Source organism: Cervus canadensis, chromosome 25 (genome assembly GCF_019320065.1).
Source record: "Cervus canadensis isolate Bull #8, Minnesota chromosome 25, ASM1932006v1, whole genome shotgun sequence".
NCBI lineage: Eukaryota > Metazoa > Chordata > Mammalia > Artiodactyla > Cervidae > Cervus > Cervus canadensis.
Genome location: NC_057410.1, coordinates 28,225,630 through 28,243,819, shown reverse-complemented (window position 1 = coordinate 28,243,819; position 18,190 = coordinate 28,225,630). Strand labels below are relative to the sequence as shown.

General features: G+C 50.6%; 1 protein-coding gene across 1 annotated transcript; it reads left to right on the top strand.

Moving 5' to 3' along the window:
• Positions 1 to 8,007: 8,007 nt before the first annotated feature.
• On the top strand, positions 8,008 to 15,010 carry LOC122427389 (keratin, type II microfibrillar, component 7C). Its single transcript, XM_043446826.1, has 9 exons — positions 8,008 to 8,460; positions 10,035 to 10,243; positions 11,404 to 11,464; positions 11,586 to 11,681; positions 12,264 to 12,428; positions 12,698 to 12,823; positions 13,076 to 13,296; positions 13,996 to 14,027; positions 14,514 to 15,010. The coding sequence occupies exons 1-9, from the start codon at positions 8,077 to 8,079 to the stop codon at positions 14,699 to 14,701; spliced, it is 1,482 nt and encodes a 493-aa protein (XP_043302761.1). The 5' UTR covers positions 8,008 to 8,076; the 3' UTR covers positions 14,702 to 15,010.
• The last annotated feature ends 3,180 nt before the right edge of the window (positions 15,011 to 18,190 follow it).

Here is an 18,190-nt window from a genome sequence, read left to right as displayed (position 1 = left end):
TAAAAGTGGGGTGAGAGAATAAGTTAGAGCAGAGCTTAAAACTGAAATCTTAAAATGAATTTCAAATGTCTTAAATTCTGAAATGAGATGATTCTAATCATGAAGAGTGGTTGCAAACTACGGAATCCAGCCAGTGTAGTAAATCACCCCAAAACATAGCTTTTTAAAAAATTTTTTATTTTGTATTGAGGTATAGCCAGTTAACAAGCAATGTTGTGATAGTTTCAGTTGAACAGCAAAGGGATTCAGCCATACTTATATTAATACCTATATCCATTCTCCCCAAAACTCCCCTCCCATCTAGGCTGCCACTTAACACTGAGCAAAGTTCACATGCTATATAGTAGGTCCATGTTGGTTATCCATTTTAAATATAGCAGTGTCCATCCCAAACTCCTTACCTATCCCTTCCTCCATCCTCCCCACCCCCAGCAACCATTAACTTGTTCACAAAGTCTGTGGGTCTAACACATAGCAGTTTTAAAAGCCAACATTTGTTTTGCTTATGAATCTGTGGTCTGGGCAGTAATCAGCAGGGTCCACTCACGTTCTGTCTCAAGGAGCTCCCAAATTCTCAGGCAGCACCCACGGATGCTCTGTGCCCAAAGTGGCAGCTGGACATCCTTGCCCTCTGCTGCTCAGATCACACAGGAGGAAGAGTGCCCAGTCTCAGCCCCCTCACTGCTTCTGGAGGATAGTGGTGGCCAAGACAGCAGCCCATGGGGGTCAAGGGCAACTGAGGAGTCCTGAAGAAGAAGAGGTTTGGTGTCTGTGTTGGGGTGAGGGAAAGTTGATGGGGACATGAGAGGCAGCTGTACCCACAGATGCTGTCAGGCTGCTAGGGGACACGGCTGATGCTTTGGTTCCCAAAGAGGTGAGGACACCCAAGGGGCTGCAGTGACAGGGGACTCAGCTTCAGGTTCCACTTAGGGGGTCGCTTCCAGGGCTGCCCAAGCTGGTCATGAGACAGGGAGGCAGCTAGCTGCCAGGAGGATGTGGTGGGTCTCAGTGTCCTCCGGAGTTCCCCAACTCCAACAGCTCAGGAGGCCTGCCAGAGGAGAAATTTCAGGAGCCAAACAGGAAAAAAAAAAAAAAAAAAAAAATTGGCCCAGAAACACTTAAAACTAGCCCTTTCTTATATAGTTCCAGGCTCTCGTCCAGCTGCATCATACTAGCCTGATGTGCAATCCATTTCACAGATCAAAGCTCTGAGCTCTGGGGTTCAGCCAGCCGGCAGAGGTTCATGAGTCCCACTCCGGGACCAGAGGTGCCTTAGAGAAGATGCTCCTGGACTGCCAGCATTGCCATGCTTCCCCACTAGAGGGCATCCTAATCTGGCTACCAAAGGCACCCAATGCCATGATTGGGGAAAAGCCATTTTTCTCCATGAAGCCTTCAAAGGTTGATGGACACAAAGTGCAACTTCCCTGACTCTTCCCAGCCTGGATTTTTTCACTCTCCCAGAAGCTTCCCTCCGAGTGATCAGTACCTCATGGGGAACCTCCTTGGACAGCCCACAGTCATCACCCCCACGTGTTAACTTTCTAACAGATCTTGTATACGAGGCCTCCTTCCTCTGGTCCTTTCTGCTGCTGCTGCTGCTAAGTCGCTTCCTATGCCTTGTCAATTTCATCTCCTTAAAAATCTGCTTCCAAGACACATCTACCCAGGCACCAAAGGCTCAGCAGAAGATGTCTGAAGGCTCCTCAGCCCAGCTCAGGTTGGCCCCCAAGGAAGCTCTCTTTCTCATCTCCTAGGTCTTTCCCATTTTCTTTGTTTCATTTCTGGTTTCTCTTTTAGACTTCTTGGCCAGAGTTGAGTCCATCACACTTACCAGTTCTTGCCACAGTGACTTCACCAGCCCATAGAAGGCTCTTCCCTCTTTTATTCATCTGTTCCCCCTCATTTCTAATCCCTCCTCCCACTCTCCTCACCAAAGGCACCCACTGTAATGCATGTGATGATGTCTCCAAATAGTATAAAGTATTATAGGCTTATTCGTGTAAAGTAGGGCTTCCGTGGTGGCTCAGATGATAAAGAATCTGCCTGCAATGCCGGAGACTCAGGTTTGCTCCTTGAATTGGGAAGATCCCCCGGAGAAGGGAATGGCTACCCTCTCCAGTATTCTTGCCTGGAGAATCCCATGGACAGAGGAGCCTGGTGGGCTACAATCCATGGGGTCGCAAAGAGTTGGACACGACTAAGCAACTAAGCATACACACACACAGTATAAAGTAAGTAGCAGTGCTTTTGGACAGTGCATATTTTATTTACATAAATGGTATGGTTTTGACATTGTTTAACTCAACACTGTGTTGTCTGTAAGTGCATCAGTTCTGTTGCTTCTAACTTCCATAATACACTTTTATCACCTTTTATGTCATCTAGGATGCCTCCCACTTCCTTCTGAAACAAACAATGCCAGCATGAATTGTCTGGTGCTGGCAGAGGGACTGCTCTCAGATGTGGGGTTGGACTTCCCTCAGAAGTGGGGTTGCTGAGTCCTAGGGTTTACACATGCCTAAATACACTGCACAATGCTACCCTGCTATCCAGAATGCCTGCACCAGCTCTTATTCCACCCCCAGTGCCCAAGGGTCCCCATACTCCCAACTCTCCACTCATTATTGGTAGTACCTGCTTTTTAACCCTTGCCATTCTGATGGTAGAAGGATATCTTATGGTTCTGGTCTATAACCTCTAAGGACAGGCAAGAGCATCCTCAAAGCCATTTGGTCTTTCCCTTTGAGGGACTGTCTGTGCAGACTCCAGCTAGCTTTCCACTGGGTTTCCTATCCTTCACTTGTTGTTTTGTAGGACTCCTTATATATTGCAGATATTAAGCTTTTCCTAGGCTCTTCACTTTTTCTCTATAGTCTTTTGTTGAAGTAGAATTCTTAATTTTTATGTGATTATGTCAATCTATTTTTTTCCTGTTGTTTTTATTTTTTCTTTTTTGTGTGTGATTTTGAAGTTTAAAGTTTGCTTAAGAAGTCTTTTCCCACTGCTAAGTTACAAGGATTTTCTTTTATATCTTCTGTTTGTTTTATACTTGCATGTTTCATGTCCAGACCTTGCATTCATCAAGGTCTCCCATGGCATATGCTACAAACTGGATGCCAGCTCTATGCTTTCCATATAGTGGATCTATTTTTACTTATCTCACCAGCTGAGTAAATAACTCTTGTTGCCACCATCATCAAATACCAAGTTTATCTTACATAAAAGGGACTGTTTTGAGCTTTCTCTTCTGTTCCAATGGTCCATTTACCTGCTCCTACACAGGTACTAGGCTTTTTAATTACTGTGACTCTCTATCCTCAGATATTCTCTTTGCTTTCCTTTTTTCATAACCAACTTTACTGTAAATGGACTTCATTTTTTTTGCATAAAAATTAGATTGATTTTATCAAGCCCCTCAAAAGAAATTCAGCTGGAATTGTATTGCATTATACTTAAAATTAATTTAGAGGGAATTGATATCTTTAGAATATTAGGTCAGATTATTTCTGAATATGATACAATTCTACTTAGATCTTCTTGTATTTTTTATAACAGAGTCTAACCTTCTCTTCCGCAAAGATTGTGTGATTGTTTATTGTTACATGGCAACTACTGAGCTGTTTTTATCACTCTTAGGAATGGTATCTTCATTTTTCTATTTACTTTCTTATTGGTGACACTGATATAGAAACACACTTTTAATTTTTGTAAGTTGATCTTGTGACTAGCAGCACTGCTCAATATATCCTATCATTTCTAGAATTTTTTGGTTGATTTTTGTTGAGCTTTCTATGCACCTGATCCCACTGTCTACAGATAATACCAGTCCTTTCTCTTCTACATTAATTGCATATATTTATTTTCTTGGCCAGGAACTCCAGTATGTCAAGCAAGCATGGCATTGACAGCCAGTGTCCTTGCCTTGTTCCCAACCTTCACTGGAATGAGCCCAAAGTTCACCCTTTAGGTATGACATTCTTTGAGTTCCACCAGTGCTCATTCACTGCCCTTTGAATATTTCTATGCTTTTCTGACTTTTTCTTCCATTCTGACTTCCCCAAGCCCTTCCCACCCTTCAAAACCCAGCTCAAGTCTAACCTTTCCCACAGAGCCTCCCTGATCGCACCAGCCTACAGTGAGCTCAGTCCCTGAAAGACACATTTTATCAGGCAATTGACAATCAATCATAATCAATTGCAAACTGCCTTGAAAAAAACGACTGTATCTAGTATCCATTTAACATGCACCTATTTCCAAACCTACCTGATTAAGCAGTCAGCTTTTGGAGGTCAGGGAAGTGTGTGAAATGTCTCCTCATCCCTTGCAAGACATGGTACTTGCTGAATAAACAGTTGTGGAGTATGTGAAGATGCCACGATTTATCAGCTCCAGCCGCTAGGCCTCAGTGTATTGCAAGTTCAAGGCCAGAAGGCAAAACTGGAGGCAGCAAGATTGGAGAACAAAGCAGGCAAAGAGGAGGGGGGGCAGTTCCCTCCTGGATCGCGGGCAGTGCAGGCTTAGCCTCAGGAGCTTTCACATAGACCATCTCGTTTCACCCTCAGGGAGGCCTAGGAGGCCAATGTTCCAATCCCCACTTTACAGATGAACAAACAAGGCACACAGAAATGGACCTGCTCATCACACAGCCAGTCAGAGGCAGAAATGGGATTTGTACCCACATCTCCTGACGCTCACATCCTCGGCTTCACCGCAACAGCCCCCTCGCTTCCAGATAGGCAGCGCACAGGCACAGCCCAAGCCAGGATGGTCCTCTTGCACCTAAGTGATTTTACCTAAAGTAAAAAGAATTAAAGGCCTCGTGGATATAAAGGCAAGAAGAAATGACCAAAGTCAGGGCATCCATGGGTCAAAGGTCAGGCAGACAGGCAAGTGACCACCAGAAAACTGCACAGGTATGAATAGGCTGGTGATGCTAGCCATCCCAGGGTGGCAGGCAGGAATCAGAGCTACAGGGTGAGCTGCAATTCCAGAGAGCAGAGGTGGATCAGGCCCCAGGTGGACCTAGGCCAGCTGTGTGAAGGGGAGACACAGGGCCCAGGCCTTGGCGACCGAACCAGCCTGGGGCTCGGCCAGAACCTTTATAGCCCAGGGTGAGGGCGGAGCCCAATCCAGCCCGGAGCCCAGGTGGAAGCAGCCTGGCAGGATGCTGCTGTCCTTGTGTCAGCTTCCTCTCTAAGGGGATCACCAGGCCTCAGTTCTCTTTGTTCTGGACCACTTACACAGAAGTGCTTTAATTAAAGCCTGCTGAGGTGGCCTTGATTGCCTCATAAAGCTGCCAGGCTATTTTCTGCTCACACAAGGATGACACTTCACAGACAATGCTCACTGATCCTTTGTAAGGTCCTGCTGGCCCCTGTTAGTATACAGTGTAGCGGGGAGCACCTCCTGCCTCCAGGCATGCTCCTCATCCTCCCAACATCCCAGCAAGGTCTGGATTGCATTCATATTTGACAGATAAGGAACCTGGGGAAGCATAACTTATCACAGGTCACAAGGCTAGTAAGTGGCACAGCCAAGCTTCCAACCATGCTTTTCATCTCCAGAGTCTACATTCCCATCAAGACCAGGGCCTGGGTACACTCATGGCTCCCCCAACCCAAAGAGATGGGTGTGCCCACACAGAGACCCTCAATGAAGAGTCCAATGTGGATACCGAGCCCACTGGATCCAGGTAGATGAGCAGGATCAGAGGACAGAGGCAATTAGGAGTGTGGCAACAGATGGAGGATCCACCGTCTTGCATCCCTCAGCATTTGACCAAGAATTAATCTCACATAACCATTGGACATGCAGCGAGAACCTTCCAGATGCTCACTAGTTCCAGCTGAGACAAGAGGAGAGAAATGTCTGGTTCTCTCTTGGCAGATGTTTGAGCCAGCAAGGGCTGAGCAAGAAAGTACCAACCAGCACGCTTCCCACAGAAGCACCCCCAAAGCCCCACTGGTCATTCAGCTGGACTCAGTCACCCCCAAACTCCCAGGCTGCTTTCTGTGTGTCTCTCACAGCTGACGCCCCTATCCCACTGAGCCCAGGAGTCCAGACACAGGAGTCCGTGGAAATCTCTGCCTAGGGCTCAAGAGGAAGGGCTGGGAAGGTCTGTTTTCAGCTCCATGTGTGTGTTGCCCAGCTCCCTGCCAGATCTCCACAGTCCACCCACCCTGCCCTCCCAGAAAAGATGGCCCCTCCCTCACCCTGAGACATAACTGACCACTCACCTGAGAGGTGGTAGGGAGGGCAAAAGGTGAGGCTCTGGGAGGATGCTTGGAAGGCTATTTTTAGCTCAGACTGGATCATCATTTGGTGGCAGTGGGTCAGGAAACAGGTTCATCAGAGGAGTCATCCTTAAGTACAAAGGTGGTCAAGAGACATACGCTTGGAAGGGTTTATAGGCTCAAATCCTTGGATTAGGGAAACCTCCTGGCTCAGTCCCATAGTCCACCCATCAAAGTCATCAGTGGTCCAGGCTCAAAAGGAGGAGGGCAAAATAAGGGAACTTGGCTTTCAGGACAGCCACATGAACCCCCACCTCTGCTCACCCAAGGATCCTCTGAGGGAGGAAGTGACACCATTTCAGGACTCTGGTGACCTCCCCTACTTCCAACACCTTTCACCCTTCCGAGTGGGCATATACACACCAACAGTCATCACTCAGCTTCCCTGCTGGGAAACCGAAGGACTTCCTCCCCACCAACATCTGACCCCAACTCAACCTGGGCAACAGGGGTTTCTTCCTACCTGTGACCTCTCCCCTTCCCACACTGGACAAACCTTGGCTACCCTGTATCCACGCCAACCCTCTCCCACCTCCAAACACCTCCAGTTTCCACTGGATTCCCAGGACCTAGCAGGGTGCATGGTTGACACTAGATAAGAATGTACCAAATGAATGAAAGAATTAGTGATAGCACAGTTTCCAAATCAGAACTGAACTCCTTCCTTGTTTACCACCAACCATCGCCTTCCCCACCCTGGTCGGCCTTAAACACACCTCCAAGAGCCCTCCCTGGATTGATCCTGCAGCTCTGGGGTGTTCTAATCTAATCCTGCCCCCTGGCCCACCAGTGCATGCTCAGTCACTTCAGTCATGTCCAAGTCTTTGTGACCCTATGGACCCGCCAAGTTCCTCTGTCCATGGGGATTCCCCAGGCAAGAATACTGGAGTGGGTTGCCATTCCCTTCTCCAGGGGATCTTCCTGACGCAGGAATCGAACCTGCATCTCTTAAGTCTCCTGCATTGGCAGGTAGGCTCTTTACCACTAGCGCTACCTGGGAAGCCCACCAGTAGTGATGCCTAGAACTCTGAAGAACAACCTTGGTTCTCTCCTGAACTCTCTGACTCAGGTTCTCCTATGTCCCAGTGGATGCCCCATGGCTCCTGCCTTCCTAGGAAAATCCAAAGTGCCAGGGCCATGCATTCTTACAAATCTCTCCCCCAAATCTCTCCCCCAACCCCCATCACTGAATAGGCTCTGGGTAGGAATAGCTTAAGAGAAGCTCATATTGACGGTGAAGAATGGGACATACTTTAAAAGATAAAAGCAAAGAAGCCCAGAACAAGAGGTTGTTTGATACACGGCCCCCTCTATGGGACAGGCCAACCACTCTATCCCGAGGCCAGATCACAGGTCCAGGGCACATAGTCCAGCTCTGTGCCTTCCAGAAAAAGATTTGGGGAGCAGGCTCTACCCCAGGTCACTGCAACCATTGCCTGCACTCGGAGCATGGAGTCCAACTAGATACTTCTAGGAGGTCTCCACTTCCAGTAGCAATGGGAGGGGGAGAGACCATGAGGAAGCTCGTAAATGGCTTTGAAGATGAAACAGGCCTGAGGCCGAGATTGTTGACACAGCTCTACTGAATAGGCAAACACTTGGCTCTTAAGAGGCCGGGGTGATGCCAAGCTAATAAAATGCAGCTATTTTCTCTTTGCTGCCCCTTTTACTGCCAGCTGCCCTGGTGCATAAAAGGGCCTGCCACAGCTCAGGGAGCACAAGCCTTTGGCTCCGTCCTCTGCCAGCTTCTCCACTGTTCAGACACCTCCCTGTCTCCAACATGACCTGTGGCTTCAGCACTGTGGGCTCTGGATTCGGCGGTCGCGCCTTCAGCTGCGTCTCTGCCTGTGGACCTCGGCCCGGCCGCTGCTGCATCACGGCCGCCCCCTACCGCGGCATCTCCTGCTACCGTGGCCTCACCGGGGGTTTCGGCAGCCGCAGTGTCTGCGGGGGCTTCCGTACTGGCTCCTTCGGCCGCAGCTTCGGGTACCGCTCCGGTGGCGTGTGTGGACCCAGCCCTCCCTGCATCACCACCGTGTCAGTGAACGAGAGCCTCCTCACACCCCTCAACCTGGAGATTGACCCCAATGCACAGTGTGTGAAGCAGGAGGAGAAGGAGCAGATCAAGTGTCTCAACAACAGGTTCGCTGCCTTCATTGACAAGGTGAGTCTCCTTGATCATGCCTTTTCTGAATCCCACCCATGCTCAGGACCCCAGCTGGGCACTAAGGAAGGAGTCAGAGACAAGCCCACAGAAGCCCTCAGTCCAAAAGGAGAGGAAGTTATACCTCTTGGACACAGAAAAACAAGAATAGGCTCAGAAGCTGCCTAGTCTAATGGGGGAGACAAACTTAAAACACAGGAACAGAACTAAGGGCAGAAACTCTAGTGCTGAGAGAGAACATCTTGTGAGCAAAGAGCTGCTGTGTGGGTGTTCGATGCATTTGAGGACCAGCAGCTGCTTACTTGGCAAGGAGGTACTCCCCATGTCCAAGCAGGGCTGGTGAGTGCGATACTGGAAGACTGCCCAGAGGGAATCTCCTGGTTCACACAGAGCCCTTTATATGACAGTGGTTATTTGACCACTGAGCAGGGGCCAGAGTGGTTTGTCCATGCCTCTGTGCCGGGGTGAGCAACAGACATGGTCCCCACTCTCCTGGGCCTTTGGAGAGGAAGGTAGTATGTGGTCTGGTTGAAACCATATGCAGATGTTAGTGTCCAGCTCAAGTCTTCACCACTGAATCCAGGCAACTGCCATGAGGCAGTGGTTCGAGGGGCCAGGGGAGAAGGCTTCAAAAAGTTCTGGGGCCAGGGAAGGTTATCCAGAGCCAAACTTGCGAGAATTCATGCTACAGAGATACCCATCAGGAAGGGCCGAAAGGATCTGGAGCTCTTAACAGCATGAGAGACCAAGAGTAGCACAAGAAAGGACTTACCAGGGATGTGGCAAAGTTATTACATAAAAGGATCTGAATGGGGTGGTGGGCCAACCTCATGGAAGAATGGATGTGAAATTTTTCTTGGACACAATTGTCAGCAATTATTGTAGTAAGAGAAGCCCTCGAACTTCCGGTTTCCTCCACCCCGCAGGGCAGAAGATCAAGGTTTGAATTCTTCTGCCACTATGAGATCTCAGGCAGTTAGGGAACCTCTCAATTCTATAAACCTTCCTCATCTGTAAAACAAGAGGGTTGGCACATACCACATCCCTGCACTAATAGCCCAGGTGACTATTATTCTAATTGCATTGTTGTCATAGGATTTTTATTATCGGCACATACTTTATTTGTTAGCTTTTACAGTTGGTCTTTCTAAAAAGGTTGACCTGTTCATTTGCACGCTGACAGTCACACCTGTCTTGGAACAGTAGACATTCTGCATTCATGTGATTTCTGCCCCAGGACATTAAACTCAGCAAGGCAGGCACTCAGGACAAGGGTTAAGTGCTGGGCCCAACGACACATTATGAACAAGAGCAGCAGGGTCTGGACTCTGCATGGCTTAGTGCTTTCCTTGACAATAGGTACACTGCCTTAGAAGAGACTGACATTAGCTCCAAGGAAGGACTTCCAGGAGAGCCATTGAAGCCCTAATGTGGTTTTAAGAGAGGGGACATAATGCTTCTGACGACTCTGGGTCAGAGAGTTAGGGATCCTGGGTCTTGGTGCTGGGACCCTCCGCCCTCTTGCGCTCTAGTCCTACAAGAAGAGGTTCTCAGGCTCTGCCTCTGTGTGGCAGGTGCGCTTCCTGGAGCAGCAGAACAAACTACTGGAGACCAAGCTGCAGTTCTACCAGAACCGCCAGTGCTGCGAGAGCAACCTCGAGCCCCTGTTCAATGGCTACATCGAGACGCTGAGGCGGGAGGCTGAGTGCGCGGAGGCCGACAGCGGGAGGCTGTCCTCGGAGCTCAACAGCCTGCAGGAGGTGCTGGAGGGCTACAAGAAGAAGTGAGTGTGGGAAGGGGCTGGCTCTGGAAAGGGCTTGAAGGTGGCTCCCAGCACAGGGGAGCGTCCAGACCTGTGGCTGGGTCTCTGCCTGAGGATCAGGAAGAGCCTGTGCCCTCTGCCCCTCCTCGAGGCACATGGGTTCCGTGGGTGGGTCCTGGCCCCCTGGGGAAGGAGCTCAACTTGACTTCCTACCAGCAGGTCGGGGAAATGATGTTCTCTCCCTTTCTTCTACCCATAGATCCTTCTCTTAGGACCCCAGAAAAACTAACATTGCTGATGCCTTTGAGTCTAGCTTTCAAAGTCCTGGACCTTCTTCTGAAGTTCACTCCTTCATTCTGCTAACACTTTTTGAGCACCTACCAGGCACCAGGCAGATCTGGACTGGGTGCTAGCAATCCAGGGCTGAATGATAGACCCAGCTCGTGTTTTTGTGGGGCTTAAAGTCCTCTGGCAGGCAGAGATGGCAGAGTCACAGACAGAGACCTCTGATGACAAAGAGTGACACAGAATACAAAGGCACACACTGGATTCTCTAAAGGAATCGAGTTTCCAGAGCAGGCCACCTTCCTTCAGTTATACTCTCAGCCATGCACTGCCAGGCCACCGTGCTCCCTGCCTCTGGCTCTGAGCAGGGCTGCCCACAGCAAAGGAGGAAGCAGCAGGCTCCACTTCTCTTGTCTGAGCCAGGAAGAGGATGACAGAGGGGAGATCCTACCACCTGTAGCAAAGCCAGGGGCAAGGGGAGGAGTCAGAGGAAAGGGAAATGCAGACCTGGGTGAGAAAATAAGGCACCTCCCAGTCCCAGCCACACACACACACACACACACACACATACACACGCACGCACGCACACACACAGCTTCTAGATCCTGCCCCCGGCCCCCCCTCCCACCACCTCCCCACCCCACTGAGGAGCTCAGAGGTGATGTGAAGGTGGGTGTTTCAATACTCCCGTGTATCCCAGGAGGCCTGCACCAACCACCTGGTTCCTCTCTGGTCCCACTGCATTTCTTTTGGAGGCGGAGAAATGAGCTGGGCAGGGGGCTGGGGTTGGCAGGGGGTGGGGCGGAAGGAACTAGGAATCAGGCTTGTTTGCTTGCATGTTTCATGGCCAAGTTGAGAGTTGCTCAGAGGGGCCCTGTCTTCTCCATACCCCTCAGGTATGAAGAAGAAGTTGCTCTTCGGGCCACAGCAGAGAACGAGTTTGTGGCTCTAAAGAAGGTAAGTGCCTGAGGCAAGCCCCTCCCTGAGCCCCTGGCCACCCTGTCCTCTCTGTCCTGCCACGATGCAGCCAAGCCCGCAGAGCGCCCTTGAATCTCATGACCCCTTGAACCCCACACAGGAGGTGGACTGTGCCTACGTTCGCAAGTCGGACCTGGAGGCCAACTCGGAGGCCCTGATCCAGGAGATCGATTTCCTGCGGCGGTTGTATGAGGAGGTGAGAGGGTTCTCGGTCCTGGTGGGCATCCCTGAGTCCCTGTCCGGCCCCCTTCACTGGCCAGCTGATGCAGGAATACAGGCTGAGATTGAAGGGTTAGGCAGAAGAATGGAGAAGCAAAACAGGATAGTAATTCTACCCCTGTAAGGGGCACGGAAGGGTAATGACCTCTAGGACAGCTGTGCCTTGGGAAACCAAAGCCCAGGCACAAAACTTCACTGCATTTTCTCTAGTTCAGATTTTCTCTGGCAGCCAGGAGCCTGTGGCTGGTCCATGAGAACAAGAAATGGGTCCCCACACAGGCGCCTGGACCCCAAGGAAGTGTCCCCAGCATGCTGGCTGCAGGGACAAGAATTACAGGGGCCTGAAAAATCCCCAAAGCAAACATTTGAGAAGTAATTGCACTTTTTTCTAAATGGGATTTCTTATCTGTAGGGAAAGCGATGCAATTTCATCAGGGAATTGTCTGCTCCAAACGAGACTTTGGCTCCAGATGGACCAAAGAGATCACAGCCATTGGCTGGTGAGGAAAAGCTCAGATAACTTGCTTACACTTCCTCTTTCCTGACTCCCAATCCACAGGAGATCCGTGTTCTCCAAGCCAACATCTCGGACACCTCAGTCATCGTCAAGATGGACAATAGCCGGGATCTGAACATGGACTGCATTGTTGCCGAGATCAAAGCCCAGTATGATGATGTTGCCAGCCGCAGCCGGGCCGAGGCTGAGAGCTGGTACCGCAGCAAGGTAAATGGTCCAGGACACCTGCCTCCTAGACACAGCAGTGGTAGGGACTTGAGATATATAGTTAGAAAAACCTTTTTTTTTTTTCCGGGATTCTGATCCTTAGAGATGATAACAGAAGGGCAGACAGTTCTCAGGTTATAGAGGCAGGACAGAGTCACCATGTATGGTTACACAGGCTGAGCACTGGACAACCTGCAAATCATCCATGTTGTCCTGAGTGGGTGGAATGTCACATGCTGAGCTTCATGAGCCTTTCTGCTTCCCTCCAGTGTGAGGAGATCAAGGCCACAGTGATCCGGCATGGGGAGACCCTGCGCCGCACCAAGGAGGAGATCAATGAGCTGAACCGCGTGATCCAGAGGCTGACGGCTGAGGTTGAGAATGCCAAGTGCCAGGTAGGGAGTGTTTGAGGCCCACCCAGGATCCCACCAGTAGTGTGTGTGCCCAACTGGATCTCACCATTCACTCTCCAGCCCATTTGGATGACTTGAGTCCTTGGTTATGGCCACTCCAGGAACCCTAGGTGATAAAAGGGAGAGGTCTGTTCCTGGGGTGATCTCATCTGGGTGGAGAGACTGGACATATCCAGGAAATGGACACAGAGACCCAGAGGCCATAACCCACCTTGTTCTCTCTTGGGCCCTTAGAACTCCAAGCTGGAGGCTGCAGTGACCCAGGCGGAGCAGCAGGGCGAGGTGGCCCTCAATGATGCCCGCTGCAAGCTGGCCGGGCTAGAGGAGGCCCTGCAGAAGGCCAAGCAGGACATGGCCTGCCTGCTCAAGGAGTACCAGGAGGTGATGAACTCCAAACTGGGCCTGGACATTGAGATCGCCACCTACAGGCGCCTGCTGGAGGGAGAGGAGCAGAGGTGAGGATCATTTCGGTTGCCCCATGAATTCTACTTGCATAGGTCTGCCCACTTCTGATTTTCCCTCATCCCAGTCTCAGTCCTAAGAACTTGTCCCAAGCTAGACTCTGAGGTCTTTGAAACCTATATGTTGAAGGACTAGAACATGGTCAATAGCATACAGAGAGAAAATGAAGGCCAGTGCCACTGCAATGTTCAGAGTCCCAGAGAGCCCAAGGCCTTCCTAGATTTAGAACTTAGGTGCCCTACCTCCCAATTCAGAACATCCTCAAATTATTCCATCCTCAGCTCTTGCAAGATCCACTCCCTGCCAGGTTTCTTGGCAGTCATCCTGCCCCAGGGTGGAGATGCTGGTCAAACTCTGATCCTGGCCTCATGTGACTCCCCAAAGGAAACTTCCCTTTCCTAAAGCTGAGCCCAGCCAGGTACGCCAGGTATTGTTGCTCTAGCTGTGCACTGCACAAAAGCAGCCAACTGAGGGGCAAGTGAGGCTGAAATTCAATATATACTCTGTTTGCTAAATAGTGTGCCCTGGCATTGCTGCCAACTGCCAGAACATCACTTTATAAAAGTTAACACAAGGGCATAAATATAGGCCAGAAATAGCCCATTTGCCCCATCCCACGGCACCCAGGGGAAACTTGGGGATCTTATTCTAACCTGTTTTCTCTTTCCCTTTTTCACCTTTTCCCCACTCAGGCTGTGTGAAGGCGTTGGAGCTGTGAATGTCTGTAAGTGTTCTGAGCCATGAAAAGGAAAATTCTAGATTGGGCAACAAGAGTGTCCTGGCTATGAGTGTATAGAGATACCAGGAGGAGTGTTTCAAGTAATTCCCTCAGTAAATGGGAGTAGGTTATTCATACAGTAGGTGAGACTGAGGTTAGCTAACAGGAAGAACCTCACAGCATGAATGAGATTGGAAAAAGATCACTGCAGGAAGGGACCTCAGATGTCACACAGTACAACCCTCACCTTGCATAGTGAGGACACGAAGGCCCAGAGCAAGGAAGGGACTTGTCCAAGGTCACACAGGAGATCCAGGGCCAGAAGCCAGGGCTCCTGACTTGCAGGCCAAGTTTCCGTCCACACCTTCAGAACACCAACTGAAGGCCCTTGTGTCCTTCCTGGGAGGGTTGAACAGATAAGAGAGGCCAGAGGAAGGTGGCCAGATGCGGTGGCCACTAGCAGGCCTCCTGACACCGCCCTTGTCCCCGCAGGTGTCAGCAGCTCCCGCGGCGGGGTGGTCTGCGGAGACCTCTGCGTGTCAGGCTCCCGGCCGGTGACGGGCAGCGTCTGCAGCGCCCCCTGCAGCGGGAACCTGGCGGTGAGCACCGGCCTGTGCGCGCCCTGCGGCCAGCTCAACACCACCTGCGGAGGGGGTTCCTGCAGCCTGGGGAGGTGCTAGGCGGCCCCCAGGGCGAGCCAGAGGCCCCTCGGTCTGCCAGAAGTGCCACCGGCCCCACTGCTGGCTGAGAAGAGCAGCGCCTCGGTAGCTGCCCCCCTCGTGTTCTGAGAATACACCACGCCCTCCTTCCCATCAGCCTCTGCTCTGCTCTTCTTGTCGCACGGGAAGGGGATGCCGCCTGGGGAGGGACTCCTCCCTTCCGCTGTCTTGGCCTCTGGCCTCGCCCAGGAAGAAGAGCGCTCCTTCCCATGTCCCCTAACTCTCTGGCCTCTTGTCCCCCCCGTTTCTCCAATAAACCGAGGGACCCGCTTTCTGTGCTGTGATGTCTGGCTTTCTGGGAGTGAGCCCCACCCACCGACGGCTGAGCACCCCAGGCCAGGGAGAAGGCTGAGGACTGGAGGGCTTCTGGCCTGCCCTCAGCCTGCTCCTGCAGGGCCTGTCCCGGATCGCTGCCGGCCTCCCCCTGGCCAGGCAGTGCTGACCTTCCTCCTCAGTCGCACCTCTGGGTCTGGGGTAGCTGGGGCTTATTCCTCCGACTGGTTTTGAAGGGACCCAAAGGAGGGCACTGGAATCCACTGGAAGGCTGTGTATGTTTGTGTGTGTGTGCACTTGCGTGCACCCTTTTAGCCCCCTTCCCACCCACCGTGCTTTCTGGGCACACCTTCATTCTGCTCTCCCACCTCCAGCACACAGTGCACCACAGCAGTAACCATCACAAGTGCCAACAGCCACCTCAGGGGGCCACCCTGTGTCAGGCTGGACCCCACCCCACCTCATGCCCACTGCTGTCCATCAAACAAGGGGAGATGAGACCCTTGACACTGGCCCCTCCCCCGTACACACCCCTCCTCAGCACCTGGAACAGCCTCCCAGCAAAGCCCTGTAGCTGGTAAGAGGATTCTGTCTACTGACTCTCCCAACCGCCCCACTCACTGCCCTCACCCCCATATACCTTCAATTCGGAGGCTAAGATGGCTCCCCTGCCCCCTGTGTGGCCTGACCTTGCATGTCCTCTGTTCAGGAAGTGTCTGGGAGGTCTTAGGAAGAAGACTTTGAGGAGCCCCAGCCCCATTCTGGAAGTATCAGACCTGTAGTAACCCGTCTCCCGTGTTGCCCATTTCCCTCCCACTGGCCCACTCCTTGTCTGTCTTTGCCCTGCCTTATCCCAGAGCCCAGCGCTGGTCCATCCTCAGGCCCTGACCTTTCTACCCAGCTCACCACACTGTCTTGGGAGGACCCAGAACCTTCCTTCACTCCCTCCTAGAGTCTAGGGTCCCTTTGGCTCCTCACCCAAGCCCTTCTGCTCCCCGTCGCCCTCACCCCCTTCCCCTCTCTTGAACCCTGAGTCTCTGGCCTTTCACTTCCTTGCTCTACAGGCCAGGTTCTCAGCTCTTCCTTGGCTCACTTCCCTCATGCAGACAAACTCACCCTCAAGTATGAAAATGCCTCAGGGCCCTTCCCTCACCACTCCGAGCACCCTCCCTGGACAATTACTTCCACCCCTTGCCTTCTGTTCCCACCACGGTTAACATCCTCCCTGGTTCAAATCCTCCAGCCTGAGTCCCCGTGGCTCTCCCATGCCCTGACCTCACTCCTTGGCTTCAGACCCACTCACCCCAGTTCCTCTAAGACCTCTCCACTTGGCTGTCCTAGAGACTCTTCCAACCCAACAGACCTTCCAGCTGAACTCACTACTCCTCATTCCTTCCACTAGGGTCTCCACCTGCCTCACCTGTCAAGATCATCATCACAGTTGCCCAAATCTGAGCCTCTATGATCTGTCCAGGCCTGAACTCTCCCCTTCAAAACCAAATAACCCCTAAGTGCTCCCCTTCCTACCTCCTAAGTATTCCTCTCATCCATCTTTTTCCTCTCTCTGCTGCTGCTACCATCCACATTTCGGCCACCACCATCTTGGTTGGAGACCTGCTGGCCTTCCCTTCCAATCTACACTGCAGCAGCCAGAGACAGCTTTCCAAAACACAAGTCTGACCTTTCAGTGGATGAAGTCAAGACTCTTGACCATGACGTGCCAGTCCTGTGTATTTGGCTGTGACCCATCTCTCAGTGTCTCTCGTCACTACTCCTACTTGGGAGCCCTGAACACATTTTAAATGAGAGCTGACTTTTACACAGCAAAGGAAACCATAAGCAAAATGAAAAACCAACCCTCAGAATAGGAGAAAATATTTGCAGATGAAGTACTAACAGAGAATTAATCTCCAAAACCTACAAGCAGCCAATGCAGTTCAATATAAAAAAAATAGACAACCCAATCAAAAAATGGGTGGAAGAACTATATAGACATTTCTCCAAAGAAGACATACAAATGGCCAACAAAAAAACATGGGGAGATGCTCAACACTACTAAACATTAGAGAAATGCAAATCAAAACTGCAATGAGGTATCACCTCAAACAGGTCAGAAAGGCCATCATTAAAAAATCTACAAAAAAGAAAAATCTACAAACAATAAATGCTGGACAGAAGGTAGAGAAAAGGAAACCCTCCTACACTGTTGGTTGAATGTAAGTTGATACAGACACTATAGAAAACAATATGGAGGCTCCTTAACAAAATTAAAATTAGAACTACCGTATGACCTAGCAATCCCACTACTGGGCATATACCCAGAGAAAACAGTAACTCAAAATGACACATGCACCTCAATATTCATAGCAGCACTATTCATAATAGCCAGAATATGGAAATGACCTAAATGTCCACCAACAGAGAAATGGATAAAGATATAGTACAAATATATCATAGAATATTACTCAGCCATAAAAAGGAACAAAATTGGGTCATTTCTAGAGGCATGGATGGGCCTTTCAGTTCAGTCTCTCAGTCATATCTGACTCTTTGCAACCCCATGGACTGCAGCACGCCAGGCCTCCCTGTCCATCACCACTCCCAGAGCTTGCTCAAACTCATGTCCATCAAGTCAGTGATGCCATCCAACTATCTCGTCCTCTGTCCTCCCCTTCTACTCCTGCCTTCAATCTTCCCCAGCATCAGGGTCTTTTCCAATGAGTCAGTTCTTCACATCAGGTGGCCAAAGTATCAGAGCTTCAACTTCAGCATCAGTTCTTTTAGGACTGAATTCCTTTTGGATTGACTGGTTTGATCTCCTTGCAGTCCAAGGGACTCTCAAGAGTCTTCTCCAACACCACAGTTCAAAAGCATCAATTCTTCGGTGCTCAGCTTTCTTTATGGCCCAACTCTCACATCCATACTGACTACTGGAAAAACCATAGCTTTGACTAGATGGACCTTTGTTGGCAAAGTAATGTCTCTGCTTTTTAATATGCTGTCTAGGTTGGTCATAGTTTTTCTTCCAAGGAGCAAGCCTCTTTTAATTTCATGGCTGCAGTCACCATCTGCAGTGATTTTGGAGCCCAAAAAATAAAGTCTGTCACTGTTTCCATTGTTTCACTATCTATTTCCCTTGAAGTGATGGGACTGGATGCCATGATCTTCGTTTTTTGA